We start from the raw sequence: 25,378 nt of genomic DNA, 5'->3' as shown, positions 1-25,378 counted from the left end.
GGGGATAGGAAGAATGATAATTGTGGTATTTGTTAAGCCCTTCCTATGTGCCAAGTGCCGTTTGAAGCGCTAGGTAGATACAAGGTAAGCAGGTTGGACACAGCCCACGTCCCTCATGAGACTCACGGTCTTGATCCCCATTTTACAGATGAGGTAACTAAGGCCCAGAGAAGTTAGGTGATTTGCCCAAGGTCACACAGCAGACATGTGGTAGAGCTGGGATAAGAACCCACGACCACTGAGGAAGGGAGCCAGGCCTCAGTGGGGCAATGGGGAAGCAGTGTGGCTTAGTGGAAAGAGCATGGGCTTGGAAGTCAGAGGTCACAGGTTCTAATCCCAGCTCTGTCACTTGTCAGCTGTGTGACTTTGGGCAAGTCACTTAACTTCTCTGTGCCTCAGTTACCTCATCTGTAAAATGGGGATTAAGACTGTGAGCCCCATGTGGGACAACTGGTTGATCTTGTATTTATCCCAGCACTTAGAAAAGTGCTTGGCACATAGTAAGCACTTAACAGATACCATAATTATTATTATTACTATTATTATTAATGGGGGTGGGATTACTCCTCCCTCTCTCAGTCTCCAATTCCATCCACGGAGAGAAGAAGTCCTTCTTGCCAAGACGGGAAGAATCATTGTCCCCCTTCCTCCCTCTCTCTCCTGCCTCCCTCTTTGTATTTTTTTCATAGGCATTTGTTAAGCACTTACTATGTGCCAGGCACTATACTGAGCTCCTGGATAGATAAAAGCTAATCAGGTTGGACACTGTCCATGTCCCACATGGGGCTCCCAGTCTTAATCCCCATTTTACAGATGAGGGAACTGAGGCATAGAGAAGTGAAGTGACGTGCCCAAGGCAACAGAGCAGACGAGTGGCAGGGCTGGGATTAGAATGCAGGTCCTTCTTACCAGGCCTGTGCTCAGTCCTTTAGGCCGTGCAGCTTCTCTTTCCCTCATTTCCTCCATAATGCCATCCCACGCTAAGCTGGGGACAACTGCAGAGCAGGGAGAGGCATCTTATGCTGATGCTGGTGGGTGTAGAACGTGGAGAGGGTGCTCCCAGGGGCCGAGCCACTGCACTGAGATCAGATGGGCCAGCCACTCAAGCTCACCAAGGAAATGGCTCCGAGGCAGCTCTGGCCTGGTGCTGGGACTCACTGAGAAAAAGGAGTCAGATGGGGGCACGGCAGACTGGGCAGTTTGAGCCCAGGCTCAGGTTTTGGGTCAGGAGGGAGCTTGCCCACCAGGTCCTGCACTCTGCTCACAAGCCCCTTTCCTCTGTCAGTCTATCAGTCAGTCAGCGGTATTGACTGCAGGTGCTGGGGCTGAGTGAGCCCTTTCGCGGGGGCCTGACTGACAATTGAGTCACAGGGGCAGCCATGGAAAATTGCTTGTGGGACTCCTGTAGGCCTCAAATCCCTACTTTCTGGCTCACCCAAGTTGAGAGCTTTGACTTTTCTGCCCCTGAGTCACTCACTCACTGCCCATTCCGTCCCTGTTACCCCCGGCAGGTGCACCCGGAAGGAGCGCTGTGAGCGGTCGCGGGAACCTCGCCGCTTCGCCTCCGAGATGAAGCAGTGTGTCCGCCTGACTGTGCATCCCAACAACATCTCCGTCTCTCAATACAGCGTGCTGGTGAGGAGCTGAGGTGGGGGCATGGGGGCCAGGGGGTGCTCTCTCAGTCAGTGGGAGCGAGTGGCCAGCCTGAGGGCTTCCAGCTCAGAGTGTCTGCACCTGAAGCACCCAGCTTTCTGTGATGGATTTCTTGCAAATCCTTGGACTTTAAACATTGTGTGTATGTCTGTCTGTCTGTCTCTCTCTCTCCCTCTGCCCTTTATCCCTCTGAGAATCTCTTTTAATTTTTCTCTTTCCTCCTCCTCCTCCTCTTTCTTCCCCCTCCCTCCTTTCTACCCCTTCTCCCTTTCTATTCACTCCTCCTTCTTCCTCGTCCCTCCTCCTCCTACCTCCTTTCCCTCCTCCTTTTCCCTTTTAATGTTCCCATTTCCTTTTCTCTTCCCCCCTCTGCCTCCTTCCTCTGCTGTCAGCTTGTCCTGGAAACCTATAACGTCCCAGAGCTGTCAGCCGGTGTCAACTGCACCTTCGAGGATCTGTCGGAGATGGACGGGCTGGTGGTGGGCAACCAGATTCAGTGCTATTCCCCCACGGCCAAGGAGGTGCCCCAGATCATCACCGAGAACGGTCAGTAGCCCCCGTCCTCTCCTCCTTTCCTACCGCAGACATATAGCCACAGCATTGAGAGTGGAGCCAGAGGCCTCTCTCTACTGGAGTGATTCAGAAGAGGTCCAGAGTCCTGCTGCCCTCTTCCTCTACCCCATCTCTCCCTCCCTCCCTCCTGGGGAAGAAGCAGTAGTGATGTAGCTATGTGTGTGTGGGTGTAGACTGCAATTCCCACTAGAATTGTGATGAGTGTGGCTGCAGCTGGGAGGGGCCGGGGGGAGGTGGGGTGAGCAGAAGATGGAGAGTGCAGCCTGTCCTCCATCGCTCTGGGCATGGCAGGCTAGTACCCCTGGGCTCAGCCCCTCCTTAGTGGGGCCACAGATCTCAGTGCCATGGACCTCCTCTGCCACCGTTCCTGGCTCTGCCCTGCAAATCCCACTCCTGGGGCCCTGTCAGCCAGGAACGGCGGGGGCTGTCAGAGCCGGCGATGGATGGGCTTGCCTCGGCCTGATTTATTCCATGTTGTTCCCCCAGTTTGGGCCTGCCAGGCTCCGTTTGCGCCGAGTGATTAATGCAGCACTCAGTGAAGTCGGGGAAACAGGGCCTCATAGAGGGCCCTGAGATCCACACTGGAGATTCAGCCTGGGCCCTGGTGATGAGCCCCTGGCCCCCCACACCCGCAGGGGCTGGAAGGGTGGCCTGTGTGAAGGGGTCATTGGGATGTGTTGATGGACAAATGGTCTGTAATGGGCTACCAGAGGGAAAGTTAGGGATATCAGATGGTTCATTGGTGAACATTTTGAGCATTGTTGTCTCTGAGGGAGCAGAATCCTTGGCTGGATGGACCATTGGGCCAACCCTAAATTAGCATCCCTTGTTTCCCCGGCCTGCTGTGTATGGGGAGAGACTGCCTGGGTTTGTGTTTATGGGAATGGCTGAGGGCCTGGACCTCAGGGCCATCTGAACACCAATATACTCCAAGGTTCTCTCACCAAAGGCATGCAATTGTGCTTGTGTGAGTGTACTTGTGTGTGTGTGTGTGTGTGTGTGTGTGTGTGTGCCTATGTGTGTCGAGGAATGGAAGAGCCATTTCAGGAGGAGCTGGCGACCCTCTCCCGATACCTATGTAATGGAATTCTTGTTGGGGTCTATTTGGCCTGCAGGGTGTTCCTGTGGGGCTTGGGGGCCACTTTGGTGGGCTGTGCCCCTTGGGACTACTGAGCTGAGAATGGGGAGCCATCTGCCCTGCCCCCAGCCTGGGGCTGCAGCCCATTGGACCCCCGCTCCCTCCCTAAGGGGTCATAAAGATGATAAAGCTTAGTGGCCTTCTCCCTCATCTTTTGCTGCCTCCTTGCCATCCAGGGGACCACCATATTGTCCAGCTGCAGCTGAAGTCAAAAGAGACCGGTGTGACCTTTGCCAGCACCAGCTTCGTCTTCTACAACTGCAGCGTGCACAACTCGTAAGAGCCCAGTCCCTGCCCTCCTCACTCTCATCATCAGATATTCCAGCACAGCCTACCTACTCTCTCCTCCCTCCGGGGGTTCATGGAAATTCCTCAGGCTTTCCCTCTGAGCCCTCACCCCCACAACCCTGCCCAGCCCCTAGGACAGTGAGAAAATATTACTGTGAGAGAAAATGCTGTGGTTGATGGGAAGGGAGAGGGGACACTTCCCTTTCCTTTTACCACCCCAGAGGCTGCTGGGCCACTGGCCATTAGCCCAGAGCCAGGGCTAGGTGGGTTGGCCAGAGAAGAAGCTTGGTTCTGTTTGTGTACTGGTCTGATCAGGACAGACTGTTTGTTGCAGGAAATGGGGTTTGGGTAAGCTTGGGGCTGCCCTCTGGACCCCAGGACGAAGGGGCAGCTGGGACCCCCATAGGGTCCAGTTTCAGTTCTGCAGTGTACCCACTAAGTCATGGGGGGATCAACTGATTCACTTCACTGTGCTTCAGTTTACCCATCCATGGACCATCCCTTCAGTCCTCCTCTCCTTCTCAGAGTCCCAACCCCCTCCCTGCCTCTGCCAACTCCAGACCCAAAGCATTCAGAAAGCTAAGGAGCCCCTGGGAAGGTAGGATCACTCTGCAGGCTGCCAGATTCTGTGCCCCGTTGGGCTCGGTTAGAGAGCAGCTCTCACCCCCAGCCTGGGCAGCGCCCTCATCATCCACTGAGGCAGACTGGAGACGTACCTTCCACCCACCTGCTCTCAGACCCAGCAAGAAGCTTGTCCGCTGACCTATGATGCTGCCGCTGATTTACTTCTCTTCCTCCTCCTTCTTTTTCTCCTCTTCCTCTGGGTCCAGTTGCCTGTCCTGCGTGGAGAGCCCCTACAGATGTCTCTGGTGCAAGTACCGGCACGTCTGCACCCATGACCCCCAGACCTGCTCCTTCCAGGAGGGACGCGTGAAGCTGCCAGAGGTGAGGAACCGGTCTGCAGCAGTCTTGGGTCTGCTCGGAAAGTTGTTCTGGAGGGGCCTGGGGAGCGGTTGTACTCCAGTGGGTGGTACCATGGGGGTCTATGAAGCCGGAGGATTTTGAAGCCTGGGGTAGGATTTGCTAAAGAAGGGCTGTGGAGCATTGGGGTTTGGGACAGGATGGGTCTTTCCCATTTTGCTCCGTGGTCTGGGAAAACCACTACCTTCAGCCGCAGTCAGGCACATCCCATAGGGCACTGGGACTATGCTTTTGGGAAAGGAGCCTGGCAGGCAATTAATTATATCCAGCCTATGATAGGTTGTCCAAACGCTATGAAGAGGAAAAACTGAATTGCAGCTCTGCTACATCCTCTCCTTCCCTTGTATCCCCATGCCATCCCCGGCACCTTTTCTGCCCCCTTCTCCACATCCCACACTCACCCTCCTTACCCCTCGCTCCAATACGATTTTCTGTTTTAACTTTAACTGTAGTGATAGCAGGTGCTACCAGCAGACTGGCCGCTGCACCCGCTTCCAGCTGGTAGTCAGGCTTCCAGCCTCAGCCTGAGCTGTGGGAATGGAGACTGGGCAGGAAGGGGGCTGGGATGATGATAGTGGTGATCACTAGGGTTCAAGTTAGAGAAGCGAGGAGGGGTGAGATCAGAAAGGCTGGAGAGGCACGGCTTGATCCCTGGAGATGAGAGGTGGGGAGGGACCAGAGGAGGGGGAGAAGGGGAGGCAATGGGCTCATCTCCAGTGGTTGGCTGGAACGTCAAGTCTGGGTACGTGGACGCTGAGATTGGTCAGCAGTTGGTGCCGGCAGTATCCCCGATGTGCACCTAGTGTGGGCTGGCCCAAACTCACGCTTTGCCTGTGGGCTGCTTTGGCTGTTATTTGAGCAAGATCTGGGCCAATCATCTTGGGGATGGAGTCGGGGGGAAGAGGGCACTCACCAAACAGGAATAAAGGTGGGAAAATTCAGCTTTCGGTCCAGAATTCAGTCCCTTCAACAGAGGAGTGCGAGAGGGAGGGAAAAGGGCTTGGATCTTGAGGGTTTTGGACAGGAAGCACTGTGGGCTCAGAAGTCAGGAAGGAATCTGTTGCCTGCTTCCACTGAAGACAGGGCAAAAGAAAATGGGCTTCGGTGAAGCAGGAAAAATTTAGCTAGAAGACCAGGTTAGAATTCCTGATGATCGGTGTCCGTGCACCTTGGATGTGATAGATTTGAAGGGTTGCCCACTTCAGAGCCCAGGGTATAGGTTCAGTGCCTCACAGCTTTAAGGCAGGGGATTGGACTAGATGACCTCTCCAGCCCCAGGGACTTGTTGTTTCTCTTCGAACAGTGAACCTGAGGCGGTGGCATCTGAGATGAAGAGGTTTTTCGACCCATATCAGTGTCTCCAGAAATAGTGTGTCTGCCAAGGATTTTGTGCCTGGAGAGACCCAAAGAATATCAAGTAGAAGCAGAAAACAAATGTTATCTGCTGGATTTCAAAGACCCCTAATCATTTAATTACCTTGAAGGGAGTTTTCATCTCTCTCTGAGCTCTCCTTTCTTATTTGCTTCTCTCTTCTCAATTGGGTGATTTTTAGTGTTTGCATCTGGTGCTCAGAGGAGGAGAAGAAAGCCATTCCTTCTGTCCCCTGGCTATAGTACAGTTTGGGGATGGACGGGCTCTGGCAGAGATTCACACGCAAGAATGTCCATTGGCCAGACGGGCCCCAATTCCTGTAACCCAGCCCTGAAGCGCAGCTCTTGTAGGCTCATTCATTCATTCAATCGTATTTATTGAGCGCTTACTGTGTGCAGAGCACTTGGGAAGTACAAGTTGGCAACATATAGAGACGGTCCCTACCCAACAAGGGGCTCACAGTCTAGAAGGTCATGGTGGGCTTGCGATCCCCTAAGGAAGGAGGGAGGGAGAGAGAGGAGGAGAAGGGTGAGCTGGGTGTTGGCAGGGCTTGAACTTGGACGTGACACCCTCCCCCTGCCACCCCATTACGGATGCTGGGCTGAGAGCAAGTGGCTGCCCAATTCTGGGAAGGGTGGTGTTGGCCCATAGCCAGAGGGCCAGAGGGCATCCTGCCTTACTGGGCTGAAAACTTTCCTGGTGTGGCCTCTGGATGCATGTTGCCTCTCCATTGGTGCTCCCTGCATACCCATATTTTACCCAGTGTACCCACCTTGGGCATCTGCACCACATCAAGTAATTGTAAGCTCCTTGGCAGCAAGGAATGCGGCTACCAACTTGATCATGCTGTACACTCCCAAGCCCTTAGTCATTTCTGCACAGTAAGTGCTCAACAGAAAATGATAATGGTAATTTTAATAATAATAACTTTGGTATTTGTTAAGCACCTATTATGTACCAAGCACCGTACTCAGTGCAGGGGTAGATACAAGACCAGCAGGTTCCACATGGGGCTCTCAGTCTAACTAGAAGGGAGAATAGGTATTGAATCCCCATTTTGCAGATGAGGGAGCTGTGGCCCAGAGAAGTGAAATTACTTGCCCAAGGTCACACAGAAGGCAACTGATGGAGCGGGGATTAGGACCTAGGTACTTTGATTCCTGGCCTGGGCTCTTTCCATGCTGCTTCTCATACTGCTGATTGATTGATGTGGAGCTTGGGGAAAGAGCTGGCAGTGATGACTTGCTAAATCATAGCCCAGATAATTCAATCAATCATATTTATTGAGCATTTCTGTGTGCTGAGCACTGTACTGAGCGCTTGGAAGAGTACAATATAACAATATAACAGAGTTGGTAGACACATTCCCTGCCCATAATGAGCTTACAGTCTAATAATATTATAATATTATTACTTGGGCAAATGATTTCTCTGTGCCTCAGTTCCCTCATCTGTAAAATGAGTATTAAGACTGTGAGCCCCATGTTGGACAGGGACTGTGTCCAACCTGATTATCTTGTATCCATCCCAGCACTTAGAACAGTTTTGGACATACTTCAAACTCTTAGTGAATACCACAATTATTATTATCACTATCATTATTATTATTATAAGCAGAGGCTGGCTTAGATCTCTGGAGCCAAAACTTGAGAAATGAGCAAGTGCAGGAATGAAGGTGGTGGAGAAGGGAGAGGAGTGAAAATGGAGGGAGGCACCCCAACCCCATGGAGGGTAGTGATGGTGGTGGCATGGAGTAATAATCTGTCAGTGGTATTTACTGAGTACTTTCTGTGTGCAGAGCACTGTACTTAGCGCTTGAGAGAGTAGAATACAACACAGTTGGTAGACACGATCCCTGCCCACTAGATCAACGTTTATTAAGAAGCCACCAGGTACAATGCAGTGTTGTAAATGTTTGGGTAGTATCAAACAAGCTAGGGACACGTTCCCTGCCAGATCAGTTGCTTAGTCGCTTCCCTGACGGTGTCCCCATCCCCAGATTTTCATTTCCACTCCATTCCAGGCTGAGTGGATCCAGACAGAATCTTATTGTTAGACGCTGAATGAACCTGCCCGTTGCCTTTTCATCTCTAAGAAGACACCATCTTGTGTCCCCAGCCAGTTTTTCATATGCCCGTGTGTGTGTGTGTGTTTGTGTGTGCGCGGCAGGGAAGGGTTCGGTTTCAGTATTGGCTTTGTTTATAGTCAGGGGAGACATTGAATTTCCTCTTCTTTCCTGGACAAAGAACTCATTCAGGTGGAATTATTGGCCTGGAACAGAGGGTCTGGGTGATCATGATTATTATCATATTAATAATGATTATATTCTAGGACAATTTCCTATATTACAGGTCCAATACACCCTTGGCTTTCACATGCAGAGGGATGTTGGCTAGGTGCCCTTTGTACCTTGAGAATCCCTCGTTCTCTACTCCAGGAGGGAGCCCCAGCTGCCTAGAGGGGCCCAGGAAGGCGCCAAGCTGCCCCCATTGCTCTCCCTTAGAGCATGCTCTCCACCTCCTCCCCGGGCCACACTCCTTGCTCACCTGGGGCTCCACCCCAGGGTTGCGGCCCACCAGCACCTGGGCTAGCTGGAGGAGGATGAAGAAAGATGCGCTGAGCATCTTCCCCATCCTGATCGTGCAGATAACGCTCCTTATGAGATGAATGATGAGGAGGAAGGTCAGGTGATCTTCTCTGCTAGATTGCAAACTCTTCAAGGGCAGACATTGTGTCTGCTCACTCTGTTGTACTTTCCCAAGTGCTTAGTATGGTGCTCCCCACTCAGTAACTGCTCAACGAATAGCACTGATTGATTGAATGTTGGATTGAGAGACGGAAGGAGGGACACGTAGGGAAAAGGAAGTAAAGGTTCAGGCTGAGGAGTCCGGGTGGACCAGGGATCTATCCCAGCTTTGCCAGCCTTTATCCTGAGTTTCATGTATGCTTGGGGGTCTGCAGCAGCAGACAGTGTTGAGGAAGCATCAAGACCTGGAGGGGTCCCTGCCTAAATCCCTGCTTTCCACACCCCCTCCTCTCCACCAAATCAAAGGTTTCTGGTGCCCTGACCTAGGAGGGTCTCACCCAGTGGCCACGGGCACTGAGGTGGCTTCAGGGCCAGACTCCTTCATGCCTTGTTGCCTCAGGAGAAATTGCCATTTTACATTTCAATTAGGAGGTCCGCTGGGTCAATCAGATAGCCACCAGCAACAAGGGGAATGGGGGGGGGGCAGCTCTGTGCCTCTTCAATTATCATTAATGAACTTCCTCTCGGAACCGCCAACCTTTTTATATGCAAACTAGGCCTTTTCGAGGCTGTGACCGCCAGGGCTGGTTAATGTACCCAGAACAAGTGTGACAGGGGGAGGTGGTGGTGGCCCACCACGTAGGGCGTTGGGTGGGGTCGGGTCTTTGGCAGCTATTTGGCTTCTAAAGGATTTCCTTGTTGGCCTTTCTGCCAGGGAGGGTGTCCCTACTGGGTAATAAGATTTCCACCCCCTCTTTCTTGCCAGGAGGGCTGCTTCCCTCTGGGTATGTCCTTCCCCTTGTCCCCTCCCTCTCCTTGACAGCCAGGGCTAGGCCTTTCCTCCTGACTCCGGACTCTTCTCCCCCAGCCCCTCCCCTGCAGGAATCACTCAAGACCCCCACGTGACCATCGAGGGGCAGAGCCCCTTGCCTGCTCTCCTCATGAGTGGAGGCAGCAGGAAAGAGGTGGCCAGCAGGCTGAGATGTGAGCAGAGAGGAGCAGGAGGTTTTCCATAATGCAGCAAGCTCAGAGGAGTGTGAAGCTGCTTCCCCAAACCCGCTTGGAGCTCCCACCCACCTGCAGTTGTGAGGGTCGGGGCTGAGGCCAAAGGTCACCACTCCCCACCTCACCCCTTTCCTGTTGGCTGATCCAGTCCAGCCCATGGGGCTCTGGACCCCGGCATTGGCAGCTCTCAGTGGGCAGATCAATCAATCAATCAATCATATTTATTGAGCTTACTGTGTGCAGAGCACTGTACTAAGCGCTTGGGAAGTACAAGTTGGCAGCATATAGAGACAGTCCCTACCCAACAGTGGGCTCACAGTCTAGAAGGGGGAGACAGAGAACAAAACAAAACATATTAACTAAATAAAATAAATAGAATAGATATGTACAAGTAAAATAAATAGAGTAATAAATATGTATAAACATATATACATATATGAGTTTGATGGAACTGTAGATCTCCTCTGGAGCTGCATCCACCCTTTTTTCACATGGTATTTGTTAATAATAATAATAATAAGAGTAATAATAATGGCAGTTATTAAGCTCTTACTATGTCCAAAGCACGGTTCTAAGCACTGGAGAAGTTACAAGGTGATCAGGTTGTCCCACGGGGGGCTCACAGTCTTAATCCCCATTTTACAGATGAGGTAACTGAGGCACAGAGAAGTTAAGTGACATGCCCAAAGTCACACAGCTGACAATTGGCGGAGCCGGGATTTGAACCCGTGACCTCTGACTCCAAAGCCGCGCCCATGTTCTAAGCAGAGCTGTACTAAGCGCTGGGGTAGATACAAGCTAATCAGGTTGGACATAAACCTTGTCCCACAAGGGGCTCACAGATGAGGGAACTGAGGCATAAAGAAGATAAGAGACTTCCCCAAAGTCACAGAGCCCACGGGTGGAGGAGCTGGGATTAGAACTCAGGTCCTTCTGACTCGCAGGCCCGTGCTCTCTCCACTAGGTCAAGCTGGTGGCTCGCAGATGGATCCCAGAGCCGCTCGCCTCCTCCCGCCACTCTCCCTAAATACCTATCTTGTTCTCTCTTCCTCCTCTTCTCCCACCTCCTCCCCGACTTCTCCCTAATTTAGAGCACCTTCTCCTCTCAGCCATCAAACCCACAGCCTCACTGTTGGTTCGGTGGGAAGAGCGCGGCCCTGGGAGTCAGGAGACCTGGGTTCTAGTCCTGACACTGCATCATGTGACCAACTTCCCTGGGTCTGCGGTTGGCAAGGGAGGAAGGGAGAGAAGGGCTGGAAAGCCTCAACACTGGGGCATCAGGCAGCGGTGTGAGCAAGCATATGTATGTGTGTCACGGGGGCGGGGTAGGTCTTCTGCTCACCTCTGTGGCCCTGGGGTTAGCTGATGGGCCGTGGGGTGGGTGGTCCAGAGACTCCAGGGCTGCCCACGCTCTCTGTCCGTTTGTCCGGACGTCTGGCCCACCTGACCTCAGCCCCCTCGGCTCCCAGGACTGCCCCCAGCTGCTGCGAGCAGACAAGATCCTGGTGCCCGTGGAGGTGGTCAAGCCCATCACACTCAAGGCCAAGAACCTGCCTCAGCCGCAGTCCGGACAGCGGGGCTATGAGTGCATCCTCAGCATCCAGGGCATCGAGCAGAGAGTACCTGCCCTGCGCTTCAACAGCTCCAGTGTCCAGTGCCAGAACACCTCGGTGAGTGGCCCCTACCCCGAACTCAGGGCCTGGCCCAGTGACCATCTCTGCTGACCAACCCAACCCTGGAGTGGGTCCCACAGCCATTCCGGCCAACCCCATTCTTTTTTTCTTTTTATGGTATTTGTTAAGCACTTACTATGTGCCAGGCATTGCACTAAGCTCTGGGAGTAGATAGAAGCTTATCAGGTTGGACATAGTCCACGTCCCACATGGGGCTCACAGTCTTACTCATTTTAGAGCATGGACTAGTGGAGAGAGAACTGTCCTGGGAGTCAGAAAGTAGTGGGTTCTAATCCCAGCTCCGCCGTGTGTCTGCTGTATGGCCTTGGACAAGTCACTTCACTTCTCTTTGCCTCAGTTACCTCATCTGTAAAATGGGGATTGAGACTGTGAGCCCACAGTGGGACAGGAGCATGTCCACCCTGATTTGCTAGTATCCAACCCAGCACTTAAACAAGTGCCTGGCACGCAGAAAGTGCTTTTACAGATGCCGTAATTATTATTATTATAATGATTATTAAATGTGGTAATTGAAGTAGAGAGAAGTGAAGTGATTGGCTCAAGAGCACACAGCGGACCAGTGATGGAGCAGACATTAGAACCCAGGTGGCTCTGACTCTCAGGCCTGTGCTCTATCCACTGGGCTATGCTGCTTCTCAAGCATTTGCCTTGCCCCCAAGAACCTTCCTTTCTCCCCTCCATCCCCCTTGCCCATCTGATTGAACCCTTGCTCCGACCGCCTTCCCATTTGAGTCTCCCGCCCACCTGTGTACCCTCTCTGTACCTATCTTTTCCCGCCAGCCCTACCGCCTGTCTATTTGTCCGTACCTCCCGTCCTGCTGTTTCCTTCCTTTGTCCTTATTTCGCTCTGTTTCCTGCCATCAGGGTCCAGTGGGGACACTCAGAGACAGCAATACATCAGGCTAGGATCCAGCCTTCTTTTTGTGTGCTGCGTTCACATTTGCTGTTGGGTCACAATGACTTAGTTTGGAGGTGAAAAGCATGACGGAGGTGCCCGAGAGGGCAGGTGGTCTCTCGGTCTCTGGATCAGGCTCCTTCCTTGGATTGGGCCATCGGAATCAACGGCCAGTGGTTCCTGGTCTGTTTCCAAGCGATCCCGCCTCCTCTCACTGGTCGGGTTCCTGGCCGCCTCCGTCCTGACGTCTGGTCACGGGATGAGAGTGTTCCCAGGCAGAGAAGGGAAGGGGACTTCTGCTTCTGTTTCCTTGGTTGACCCTTCCATCCCATGGCCCCAGAGTGGCGTGGCTAAGGACGGGCTGGGGAGGCAACCTGGCCTGGTCTGGGACCCAGGAAACTAGAGTCCCAGGTCACCCTTGAGGCTGGGACCAAAGATATCATCCCACCCCTGAGAGCTAGACCAGAACAAGACCATCCTTCAAGGGCAAGCAGGGAGGAGTCCTGGCTACCCAGTGTTCTCCCCAAGACACTGGCACCTGGTCAGACAGCACCGCCAGGATGCCCCCTCCCCCTCAGCCCCTAAGGAGGGGAGGAGGGGGTGATAGGCAGAGGGGGATTCAGGTTCCAGGGCCAGGTCAGCTCTAAATTCTCTTCCCCCAAGTCCTCGAGTCACCAGAAAGGAAAGAAGAGAAATTCAAGGAATCAGTGTTGTCCTCATGGACACCTGTAGAACAGCAAATTATTATTATCATTATTGGCGCTAATAGTAGTAGTTCGAGTGATTCCAACTGCCATCTCGCTCCCTGGCTGTAGCTCCCTAAGGACTGGAGTGGCCTCCGGCCCCATCCCCAGCGGCCCCGGGAACCTGTTAGATCGTGCTCAGACTCCCGATTCCGCTGGTGGCCAGCCTCACCGGCAGAACCGTAAACCTCCGGGCTCCGTGGGGTTCAGGGCCGCTGCCCAGCCAAACACCAAAGGAAAGTGACAGAACGGCCGAGGTTAAAAGGAGCACACAGAGGTCACTCGGAGGTCAGGGCTTGCTGGCTCAGTGCCTAGGATGTTGACCATCCCCTGCCCCGGCTGGCTACTCACCCACGGGTGTGTGGGGCCGGGTCTGAGTATGGCTATGCTGAGTATGGCTATGCTGTGTGGGTTGGCCTGAGTATGGCTAGGCTGTAGGAGGGGGATGAGCTACAACTTTGGTTTCCATGGTCTGAGATGGAGCAGACCCACATCTAGAAATGCCTTATCTGGAGACCTGGGAAAGCCCCACAGGCACAGCCCTCTGGATCCCTAGGGGGCCCTGTAACCCAGGGCCACTGTTACCCCACCCCGCCAGCATTAGAGACAGCAAGGCCTCCCTCCCTACCCCTTCACTGTCCCCTGGGGTGCCCCCTCCGCTCCCAACTTCTGGGTTTTGTGAAGAAGTGGCTCTAACCTGCAGCCTTGATCAGAGATGTGGGGCAGGGGAGAGGGGAGGGTGGGTGTCCTCTGGGGTTTTAAACCCGGGGAAACTGAGGTGACAGTTTCTAAACTCCTTCTTTTTAGCCTAGCTCCCGCTAAGCTGCCCAGCCTTGATTGAGACACTTAACCTCTCTGACCCAGGGCCTCTGGGGGCTAGTCATACAGCCTCCCCACCCCCAAGGACCTTACAGATTAACTGTCCCTGATTGCAGAGAGCTATATAAATGCTAAGCTGTGCGTAGAGGCGGGGGTGGAAGAGGAGAAGGGAGGCTGGTAAGACTTGACAGATCTCCTCCGGGTATAGGACACATCCAGAGAAGACAGGAAAGTGACTTCCTTGGGGAGGGAGCTGGGGCACTGGAGGTTAATGATCTTCTTAGTGTTTCACAGCCCTGGCCCCAGGAAGTAGGAGAAGAGAGGAATTTGGCTCTCAAAAATCTTTCCTGTCCCTTTTCTTAGAGACCTTATCAATACACACACACACACACACACACACACGACACTCCAAGATGTGCATTCACATAAACATATTTATGTAGAGTTATGGTTACACATATCTATCTACAGACATCTCTCTATAAAGATCAATATCAATTTGGATGTGCACACATATGTGCCTATAGTGTGCACATACCTGTGTGTAAGTCCCCAGATACATACCCTGGTCAATCAGCCAGCAGGATTGAACTGTGTGCAGATGCCTGTGCTAGGTGCTGAAGGGGATTACAGAGGAGTCACACCAAATAACTTACAGGACAAGCACAAATGCCCTATCAAGGCCGATGAAGACAGGATGGGAAATTTCTGTTCCTGTTTTCTCTCTCTCAGCTTCCCTTACTCTCCTGATCTAAAGTCAGTGTTTTTCTGCCCCGGATCTCCAAGTGCCCCTCTCTTTTTGCCTGCCTGTCTGTCTGCCTGCCTCCCTCCCCGTTTGTGTATGCATATGTGTGAGGGTACCCTTTCCCCATTCCTCCTAGAGACATGTTTGGGCTCCGAGATCCCTCCCTAGTGTCCACGTTGCAGACAGACCCCCTTGTCCAGATTTGGGGACCCTTTTGGAAACCGAATGTCCCTTGCTGGAGGGGGTGGGGGCCCAGGGGGGCCTGGTCCTTTCCAGAAGGGCCCAACCCGCTCTGCTTCCTGACTTCCTTTACGGGGCACATTCTAGCCAGGATTGACTCAGATCTGGAGGAGTGACCCCCGTGGGCCTCAGAAGCCTTCAGAGCAGGCCTGGCACCACTGGTCTGCTCCCGCCTCATCCTTCGACTCTAATTTCTGCAGAACTTTACACTGTTTCTGCCCCTCTGGGAAGAAGATGGTGTCCAGGGGCTGGTGTGTCGTTCCCCCTTCACCCAAACCCTCAACCATGTTCTAGTCAGGGGGAGTCCAAACCCTGTGGAAGAAGAGGGTCCAGTTCTGAATGCCACAGTAAGAGAGGCAGTATAGAACTGAGATAGAGCACAGGCTGAGAGTCAGAAGGTCATAGGTTCTAATCCTGGCTCTGTCACTTGTCTGCTGTGGGGCCTTGGGCAAGTCCCTTCACTTCCCTATGCCTCAGTTACCTCATCAGTAAAATGGGGGTTAAGACTGTGAGCCCTATGTGAGACAGGGACTGTGTCTAACCTGATTTGCTTGTATCCACCTCAGCTCTTAGTACAGTGTCGGGCATATAATAAGCACTTAACAAATACCATTACTATTATTATTGTTATTATTATTAATGGGACCCAGGCATCTGGGCATCCAAACAGGGAACCTGCCTCTACTGATGGCCGGTCTTCTCCCCACGGAAAAGAGAAATAGGAGCGAGACATGCCTTTCCCTGCCACCCTGCCTGGCTGGTAGATCTGATGTTTATCAAAGGTTTACGAGGTGCCAAGCATTGTGCTAAGCACTGGCATAGAAACAGGAGAATGAGATTGGGACCTAGATCCTATCCCATCTGTGGCTCGCAAGTGAAGAGCAGGTATTTTATTATCCCCATTTTACTTAAGAGGAGAGTGAGGCATGTTGAGGTTAAGTGATGGGCCTGGGGAAGAGCTGATTCCCAGTCCCATACAATCTCTCCACTTGGCCACACGAACAAGAGATCCCAAACTCGAGATTCCAGGAGTCATCTCGGCCCGAGGCCTCACCTGCCTCTGCCTCTCATCCTCCTGGAGCCCTGAGTCCTGCTCTTTGGCTCGCTTCAGAAGCCCCTGGAGACCCGGCCCTCTTCTCTCATGTCTCCTTCCTTCCTACTGCAGTACTCCTACGAGGGCATGGACATCAGCAGCCTGCCGGTGGAGCTGACCGTCGTGTGGAATGGGGACTTCAGTATTGACAACCCGGCCCAAAACAAAGGTTTGGCCTTCCCCCGCCCGACTCAGCCTCCCCCTGGCTTGGCCTCCCTTGACATAGTAACCATGGTGACCCACTGTGGTGATACCATGAGCCACTGCTGGCCTCCTGGAAATGTCGCACCACCAGGCCTCCGCCACACCATTTATATTCAAGGGGGATGTGGGTCGAGGGTCAGTGAGTTCGGAGGTGGGCATTGGTGGGGTTTGGGGGGTTCGCGTCTGGTTTGGTTGGTTAGGTGCTCTTACCAACCCTTGTGTTGGAGCACCCTGATGGTGGGGGAGGGTTAGAGTTGTGAGGGCAGTATTTGCCTCCATTTCCCTTCCCTTGCCACCCACACATCCCTGAGATGTGGTCCCTTCCTGTTCCTGGGTCCCCTTTTCTGCTACCTCCTGTCCAGGCAGTCCCAGTGGGAGTCTTTTTGGGGTGGAGCCAGATGGCAGCCTGGCCAAGGGCAGCCCACCCTGCCTGCCTCCCTGGGCTGCCGGGTGAGAACACTGGACTGCCCACTACCTCCTCACCTCAGCCTGCACCCCTGCCTCAGTCTCCTTCCCACCCCTCTGCCCAACCTACCATTCTCTAGGCTCAGTCCTGTTCAGCCTGCTACCGGTAGCAGCAGTGGCATCCATTGAGGTCCACTGGGGTACAATGCTTCGTACAAAGTGTTCAGGAGAGCACAACACAGAGAAGTGATCCTCGCCCAAAAGTTGCTTACACACCAGTGCGGGAGATAGGCATAAAACTGTTTAGAACTCGAGGAATCGGAATGAATAATGGAGTGCACTCTGGGGTAGACACATGAACACCGGTGTTGAGGATGGGTATTCATTCATTCATTCAATCGTATTTATTGAGCGCTTACTGTGTGCAGAGCACTGTACTAAGTGCTTGGGAAGCACAAGTTGGCAGCATATAGAGATGTTCCCTACCCAGCAACAGGCTCACAGTCTAGAAAGGGGAGACAGACAACAAAACAAAACATGCGGACAGGTGTCAAGTCATCAGAACAAATAGAATTAAAGCTAAATGCCCATCATTAACAAAATAAATAGAATAGTAAATATGTACAAGTAAAATAAATAGAGTAATAAATCTGTACAAACATATATACAGGTGCTGTGGGGAGGGGAAGGAGGTAGGGCAGGGGGGATGGGGAAGAGGAGGGGAAAAAGGGGGCTCAGTCTGGGAAGGCCTCTTGGAGGAGGTGAGCTCTCAGTAGAGCTTTGAAGCACTCATACCTAAGCTCCTTACGTGCTGGAGTTGGCTGAAGGTGTACGTGGCTGAGGATGCTGGGAGCTGATTGAGGAGGGCTTGTTGGTGGAGGTGGGTTCTTGGGAGGGCTGTGACTGTGGGCCGAGTGTGATCCGGACGCGTGGTGGGAGGGAAGGGGCCCCAAGCCAGGGATCAGTGTGAGCAAGGAGACTTCGGAAGAGTTCAACCCACCCCCACATTCTGTCCCCAGTTCACCTGTACAAGTGTGGCGCCATGCGGGAGAGTTGTGGCTTGTGCCTCAAGGCGGACCCGGACTTTGAGTGCGGCTGGTGCCAGGGCCCAAGCCAAGGGCAGTGTACGCTGCGGCACCACTGCCCTGCCCAGGAGCATCAGTGGCTGGAGCTGGCGGGCCCCAGCGCCAAGTGTACCAACCCCCGCATCACTGAGGTAATGTGAGACTCCTGCTACTCCCTAGGCTTTTCCTCCTGGGCTAAACGCTGGGGCCACTATGAAGCAGCCACATCAGATGCCGCCCTTGACCCCACTTTGGAGTAAGGTCACCCCTTTCCTCCCTTTGCCTTGGGCAAGTGAACCGGACAGTCCCCCAACGGCCAGCCTGGTCCTGTCCTACCTGGGACTGCCCTGTCCCTACCCTGGAAGAGCCCTCCCCTTCCTGCGTGCCTCCACCCCGCCAGCACCCCACCTCAATCAATCCATCATGTTTATTGAGTGCTTACTTTGTGTAGAGTACTGTACTAAGCGCTTGGGTAAGTACAGTACAATAGAGTTGCAGACAGGTCCTGCCTCATTCCCATCCTCCCATTCACTCGGAATTCCTGGCAGCATCCAGTCCTTCCCAGTGCTGGGGCTCCTCCTGCCCAGCCCCTCCTTAGCCCTCCACAGACCCCGCGCTCCCACCAGCCCACAGACTTGTCCCAGCCCGGCCGAGAGAGCAGCCCGGAGCACTGGTGTAAACCAGTGGAGCCTCTTCCCACCTGCTGGCTGGGGCCTGAGGAGTGAACTTGGAGAGAGAGCAAGCCTCCTTGGGGCCCCAGCAGTTGGTGGGGGGCAGTGGGGAGAGCTGGGGGAGGACTGACCAGAGGGATGAGAGGTTTGCAGACCAGGTCAGAGGTGAATGCTTCCCTCAGGAGCTGCAGGCTGGATCGGGCACTGCCACATAAATCCCAGCACAGTAAGGTGGGCCAGCAGTGATGACATGGAACCAGGACTGTGTGGTGCTTTGATTATTCCCATAGTGCTTTCTGTTCCATCTTTTCGCTCATTGCCTCCTTGCCACATCCCACTGAGGGCTGGAGAGGTAGGAAACCAGTTGCTCTGTGATTTCTGGGATCTCTTAGTTTCCTGGGATCTCTTCACCTTCCATCCTTGCTACCCATCCACTAGGCCCCAGGGGAACTGGACACCCCCAGCCCTTCCTGACGAATGAACCAATCTCCCAGAAACACTGGTCCCTCCCTCCACATGACCTGGCTAAGCCCCTACCCTTCTGGGCCTGGTCAATAGCACTGGGCTCCTGTTCTGACTCCCCAGACTCCCTTGGATTATCCCTGGGCATCCCCCCTGTGAGCTAGGAATCAGGGAGCAGAACCTAGGCTGAGTTCAGGGGCCGGGGAGTGTCCCCACAGAGTTGAGGGCGCTACACCTCATATCTTCTTCTCCCAGATCATCCCGGTGACCGGCCCACGGGAAGGAGGCACTAAAGTGACCATCCGCGGGGAGAACTTGGGCCTGGAGTTCCGGGACATCGCCGCCCATGTCAAGGTGGCAGGGGTGGACTGCAGCCCCCTGGTTGCTGGTTACATTCCTGCGGAGCAGTGAGTGGGCCCCATTTCCAGGGATGGGGCGGGCTAGGGCTGGCTGAGGAATTGTTCTCAATCAATCAATCAATCAATTGTATTGATTGAGTGCTTACTGTGTGCAGAACACTGTACTAAGCACTTGGGAAGCACAAGTTGGCGACATATAGAGACAGTCCCTACCCAACAGTGGGCTCACAGTCTAGAAGGGGGGGCCCAGGCCCCAGAGCCCCAGGAAAAGAAGCAGTAGGGCAAGCTGGCCACAGGAGGGTCCGCATAGCCTTCCTAGCAATCGCTCGAGCAAGAGACTGGCCCCCATGGGACTCTGACCATGCCCTGCCTTTGGAGAGTCCCACCCTGCGGGGAGTGGGGGACGTTGTGGGTGGCGAATGAGGAAGGAGTCCCAGACCCCCAGGGGATGACATTCCTGCCAGAAAGAGTGTGGGGACTGGATAGTTGAGGTTGAGGGCCTCCCCCACACCAAGAGCTGCAGCTTTGACCCCTTTCCCTGGGCCCAGTGAACTGCAGTCTGACCTTACTCCCTCCTGTTGTCCCACAGGATCGTATGTGAAATGGGGGAGGCGAAACCCAGCCAACATGCCGGCTTCGTGGAGATCTGTGTGGCAGAATGCAAGCCTCAATTTATGGCCCGCTCCTCGCAGCTCTACTACTTCATGGTGGGTCTCTGCACCCTACCCCTTCATGTCCCACACCCAAGTTGCCACTACAACCTCCTCCTCCCATTCTCCGCCTTACCCGCTTCCTGGCCTCCCCACCTCCCGGCCCCGCTCCCCTCTTCCCCAACCTCACAGTGCTGCTTCTTTCCTCCCCCATCTCCTGGTCCTGCACCCCTCCTCTGGATCCCACTTCTATCCTCCCCATCTTCCCACTCCCGGTCTCTGCTCCTCTCTCTGCCCCCGCCCCCCCCAACCCCTATCTATCTCCCACCCTGGGGCTCTGTGGGAAGGCAGGCTACTCTGATCCCAGGTGTCCAGAGGTGCTGGACAGGTAGTAGAAGAGGGTGGTCTTGGCTGGCAGGCTCTGGCCCTTATTCCTCTAATTGCCAGGCTGGGAGGAGAGACTGAGTCTTACACTCATGACCTAAACTCACAGGGAAGATGGGCATTCTCTGCACTTCTACCCCACGGCGAATGATAGTGGTGGGGGGATCATTGTCTCCAGGCAGCTGTGTGGAGAATTAAAGGGGTGGGTTTGGGCCTGGGATCCTGCTGCCCTGAAATGTCTCACTAGACTCTGGCTGTGTCTGTCTCTCCCCCTTTCTCTTCCTCTGACTCACCTCACCTCTTTCCTTCTTTTCAGCCCCAGGGGCAAGACAGGCATCCCTCAGCTAATAATGATAGCATTTATTAAGCGCTTACTATGTGAAAAGCACTGTTCTAAGCACTGGGGAGATTACAAGGTGATCAGGTTGTCCCACGGGGGCCTCACAGTCTTCATCCCCATTTTACAGATGAGGGAACTGAGGCCCAGAGAAGTTAAGTGACTTGCCCAAAGTCACACAGCTGACAATTGGCGGAGCTGGGATTTGAACCCATGACCTCTGACTCCAAAGCCCGTGCTTTTTCCAATGAGCCACGCTGCTTCTCTAATACCAGCTAATACCAGCTGTTCACTCGGTGTGTCCATGCATGTGTGCCATTCCCCACACCCTGGTGAGGGACACGTGTGCCCACACAAATACACTCACACAGAGATACACATACACTGGTGCACGCTTGCATCCCACACACTCCAATCCTCCCCTCCCCCAGGTTTCCTGCTGTCTTCTATTCCCTCGGGAAATCCACCCCTCCCTAGAGTCCCTTTTCTGCCCTTTCTCTGTAGCTCTCTGTGTCCTGCGGGGGTGGGGTGGGGGGGTGTCTGGCCCTAAGTGCTTAGTACAGTGCTCTGCACACAGTAAGCGTGCAATAAATACTATTGAATGAATGAATGAAAAGGTCCTGTTTGCTCTGTTCTACGATCAGTGCCTGGCAGCCCCACCTCTGCCTCCTGCCTCTCTGGGAGCCAAGGAGAGGGGATGGATCTCTGTAGCTTTGCCCCTGGCAGCCTGGGTATTCCTCTGGGATGCTAGAGTCCATTCCTTTTCCTCCGGTCTCCCCATACCTGCCCTTCTCCTCGGCAGGCCTGTGGGTTGGCGGGCAGGCAGTGGGGCGGCTGGTGGGCAGACAGGCTGTCTGGCTCCTCCTGGGAAGGGAGACTTTCTCCCTGTCTCCTCTGGGCCTGGGAGCAAGGCAAAGAGTCGGTAAATAATCCAAATTCTGATTTTCCTTGCAAACTGGCAATGAAATATTTATGAAGCTTGGCTTGAATAATTAATACTTTCTCACAACTTTAAAAAGCTTCTCTGTAACTGGCCCCCACCGCCGCCCGAGAACTTTCTCAACTATTGCAGTCGTGATTCTGGGACTGGGAAAGGTGAAGGCCTCGGGAACCAGTTATGGCCTTTCTGAAAATCCTAAAATAAAAGCTGCAAGGCAGCCTCCTCTAACTCAGTATGAGATGTGCTGGGGCCATCTGCAAATGGGTCATCCTCTGCCTCCTGCCTCTCTTCCCTCTCTCTCTCTCCTTCTCTCTGCTTTCCCTCTCCTTTCCCCCATCTCCCTCTCTCTGTCTCTCTCTCTCTTTCTCCCCCTCCCTCTCTCTCCTATTCCTTTCCCCCTCCCCCCTTCCCCATCCATCATTCCCTCTCCTCCTATTCCTTTCCCCCCACTCCCCCATCCCCTTTCCCTCCCACCCCCACTTCTCTTCCTCTCTTCTTTCCTCCCTCTCCCCACCCCAAAAGAGTTTATGCAGACAGTTTATGTGGACAGGGCCTTGCGGAGGTCTGAAAGGGAGGAGAGATAGATAGTCAATCAGTGGTATTAATTGAGCACTCACTGTGTGCAGAGCACCGTACTAAGTGCTTGGGAGAGTACAATACAACAGAGTTGCTAATAATAATAATGATGGCATTTATTAAGTGCTTACTCTGTGCAAAGCACTGTTCTAAGCACTGGGGAGGTTACAAGGTGATCAGGTTGTCCCATGTGGGGCTCACAGTCTTAATCCCCATTTTAAAGATGAGGGAACTGAGGCACAGAGAAGTTACTTGACTTGCCCAAAGTCACACAGCTGACAGTTGGCGGAGTTGGGATTTGAACCCATGACCTCTGACTCCAAAGCCCGAGTTGTTTCCACTGAGCCATGCTGCTTCTCTAAGCAAGGCTTAGTGGCTCTAAATTTATGGAGACAGTTTATGTGGGCAGGGCCTTGCGGAGGTCTGGAAGGGAGGAGAGATGGATGGTCAATCAGTGGTATTAACTGAGCACTTACTGTGTGCAGTGCACTGTACTAAGCGCTTGGGAGAGTACAGTACAACAGAGTTGCCTGACATATTTCCTGCCAACAGGGACTTTAGAGTCATTCTCCTGCATAAGGAGGAACTTAGGGCTGGAGGGCGTGGAGACTGGGTCCCAAGGACCAGTTTGGGGACTGGATTTACATGCAGCTCTGTCTGTGTGAGTGTGTGCATATCTGTGTGAGTGTGTGCATCGGCGTGTACAGACGGGACACGGTGTGTGCCTGCCTGCCTGCCGCAACGGGGGCAGGGCGGGGGAGTGTGAGTGTGTACCTTCTGCGCGCACACACATGTGCATGGGCATGTGTGTTGCCATGCACGCGCCCGGGGTGTGTTTCTTTTCTTCTGTAATTGTGTTATCGATCCTCAGCGGTGTCGGCAGCAGCAGCAGTTGTGGGCTGCGGCAGGGAACTGGGGAGGGCTCCGAGCTTTTGCGCTGTAGTTCTTAAAAGAGAGGGAAAAAAAAATTCTTCATTTAAATGCAGATACCGACTTCTCACTTGGGACCGAGTGGAAAGTTTTTCCATTAAAATGCTAATGAAAGTACGAACTGCAACTCCAAATCCTCAGACGGACAGACAGACGCTCCCTCCCCTTTCCCTGCGGCAGGGCCGAAGGGGCCCTTCAGAAAAGACCGCCTCAGCCTGGGTTGTCATCCTGGGGTCACCCGCTTCCCCCACTCTATCTGCCCCCTGCACTATTGCTGTCCAGACTGAGGGAGGTGGAGAGCTGCAGTGTTCTCTCCAGAAGGGCAGGTGGGATAATAATATTATTATTATTATCGTTATTATGGTGTTTGCACGCTTACTGTGTGCCAAGCACTGTACTAAGCTCTGGGGTGGATACAAGCAAATCAGGATGGACACTGTTCTTGTCCCGTTTGGGGCTTATTGTCTCAATCCCCATTTTACAACTGAGGCACAGAGAAGGTGAGTGACTTACTGAGAGTCACATAGCAGCGAAGTGGTGCAGCTGGGATTATGACCCGTGACCTTCCAACTCCTAGACCCATGTTCTGTCCATTACCCCATGTTTCTTCCTTATCCCTTTAGCAGTGACAATTCTAGGCTGGGAATGAGGACTCTTGGGTTCAAAGCCCAGCAATGACCCTGGGTCATTGCATGTCTCCATGCAGGATGGGACCTGCCTGGGAACTCACTTTCTTAGGCTATAGAATGGGGAGAAGTCCCAACCCTCCTTGACCTGGCAGGGCTGGCAAGGTGAGGGAAGGCTTTTTTTTATGGTATTTGTTAAGTGCTTACTATGTGCCAGGCACTGTACTAAGCGCTGGAGTAGGTACAAGCTAATCAGGTTGGAGGCAGTCCATGTCCCACATGGGGCTCATTGCCTTAATCCCCATTTTAACTGAGATAACTGAGGCCCAGAGAAGTGAGTTGTCCAAGGTCATAGAGCAGCAGAGCTGGGGTTAGGACCCAAGTCCTCTGATTCCCAGGCCCAAGCTTTTTTCCAACAGGCCACACACGTGATGGTCTCCCTCACGTTTCTTATAATGCGGTGGTCTCATGAGACCTCAGTGTTATGGGGAAAATTGCAGAATGATAACCATGGGCTCAGTGGGAATTCATGGGCTAATGGGTAGGGGGTCCTGGGATTTTGCCGGGACTGACGTTTTCCTCTACGAGTTTTATTTTATTGTTGCATCCCCCACTAGTGGTACATGTTTCACTCCTGCTGCTAATGGCTATTTTGTTGAACTGAATACTGTAAAGCAGTCATTTGAATAGTATTTACTGAGAACCTACTCTGTGCAGAGCACTGGACTGAGTACTTGGGAGAGTACAATGGAGTCGGTAGACAAAATCCTTGCCCTCAAGGAGCTTGTAATGTAGCAGTGGAGGCAACAGTAGATTAATTTACAGATAGAAGTCATAGAATTCAAGCCAAGAACATAAATGCAGTGTGTGTGTGTGTGTGTGTGTGTGTGTGTGTGTTGTGGGGGGGAGTCCCCAAGGGTGTGGGCGGCATGGAAGAGCTAAAGTGGCAGTTGGGGGAATAAGAGAGATGAATGGAGGAAGGCTTCCTGGAGGAGTTGAGATTTCACAAGGGAAGTGAACCAAAAAGTTCAAAAACATAAAGCAATGCGGTATATTGTGCAGTGGAGCAGGCTGAGGCCAAGGCCAGGGTGGGGAGCAGTGTCCCGGGGCCTTGACTGACATTCCACTCCTGGGCACGGCCGACTCATACTACAGTGAAGCCACTGACGTCACTCTGCGGATCGGGTCGAACCAGGGCAGACTCACTTTGCGGGCTGATCATTCCCCAATTTTTCCATCCTGTTGTTGCCGAACCAGGTCATGAAAAACCATGTGCCAGGCCAACTGGCGGTCTGGTGCCACCTTGCCCTCCAACCCTACTCTCACCCTCTGGCCCCGACACCGGTCATTTCTGTTTCAGACCCTGACCCTCTCTGACCTGAAGCCGAGCCGAGGGCCAATGTCCGGGGGCACCCAGGTGACCATCACCGGCTCCAACTTGAACGCGGGCAGCAGCGTGGTGGTCATGTTTGGGAACCAGCCCTGCCTCTTCCACAGGTAGGCCCCGCCCACCCCATGTATGCACGCAGACACGGCTTCCTGTCCCAAGCTGACCCCACTCAGCGGCAGTCAGCAGTCAGGGCCCGCGCCCACCTGCTTCTTCCTTGGAGACCAGCTAGTGGTCAGGGTGTGCGTGGGGTGCCTCCTGCTGCAAGAGGAAGCTGGTGTGGTAGAAGAAATTTCAGTTTAGCAAAGAAATATTAGTAAAAATAACAATAAATTGTTAAATGCTTACCAGATTCCAAGCCCTGGGCTAAACACTTGGGCAGATATAACTTAAGCAGA

The 25,378-nt window shown here is 53.3% G+C and overlaps 1 protein-coding gene across 1 annotated transcript in view; it reads left to right on the top strand.

Annotated features, from left to right (window-relative positions):
- The window catches only part of PLXNA4 (plexin A4), a 423,674-nt gene that overhangs the window by 360,228 nt on the left and 38,068 nt on the right, over window positions 1-25,378 (top strand). The window contains exons 6-15 of the mRNA XM_038752091.1: window positions 1,512-1,635; window positions 2,046-2,199; window positions 3,541-3,640; window positions 4,483-4,597; window positions 11,226-11,426; window positions 16,058-16,154; window positions 17,614-17,810; window positions 19,047-19,198; window positions 19,740-19,857; window positions 24,954-25,090. Of these exons, the coding sequence (XP_038608019.1) occupies window positions 1,512-1,635; window positions 2,046-2,199; window positions 3,541-3,640; window positions 4,483-4,597; window positions 11,226-11,426; window positions 16,058-16,154; window positions 17,614-17,810; window positions 19,047-19,198; window positions 19,740-19,857; window positions 24,954-25,090 (1,395 nt within the window). The remainder of the gene's footprint in view (window positions 1-1,511; window positions 1,636-2,045; window positions 2,200-3,540; window positions 3,641-4,482; window positions 4,598-11,225; window positions 11,427-16,057; window positions 16,155-17,613; window positions 17,811-19,046; window positions 19,199-19,739; window positions 19,858-24,953; window positions 25,091-25,378) is intronic.

The sequence above is a fragment of the Tachyglossus aculeatus genome, chromosome 10 (assembly GCF_015852505.1).
Source record: "Tachyglossus aculeatus isolate mTacAcu1 chromosome 10, mTacAcu1.pri, whole genome shotgun sequence".
In the NCBI taxonomy this organism is placed as follows: domain Eukaryota; kingdom Metazoa; phylum Chordata; class Mammalia; order Monotremata; family Tachyglossidae; genus Tachyglossus; species Tachyglossus aculeatus.
Note: the sequence above shows the minus strand (reverse complement) of the source record. Positions and strands in the feature narration are given on the sequence as shown.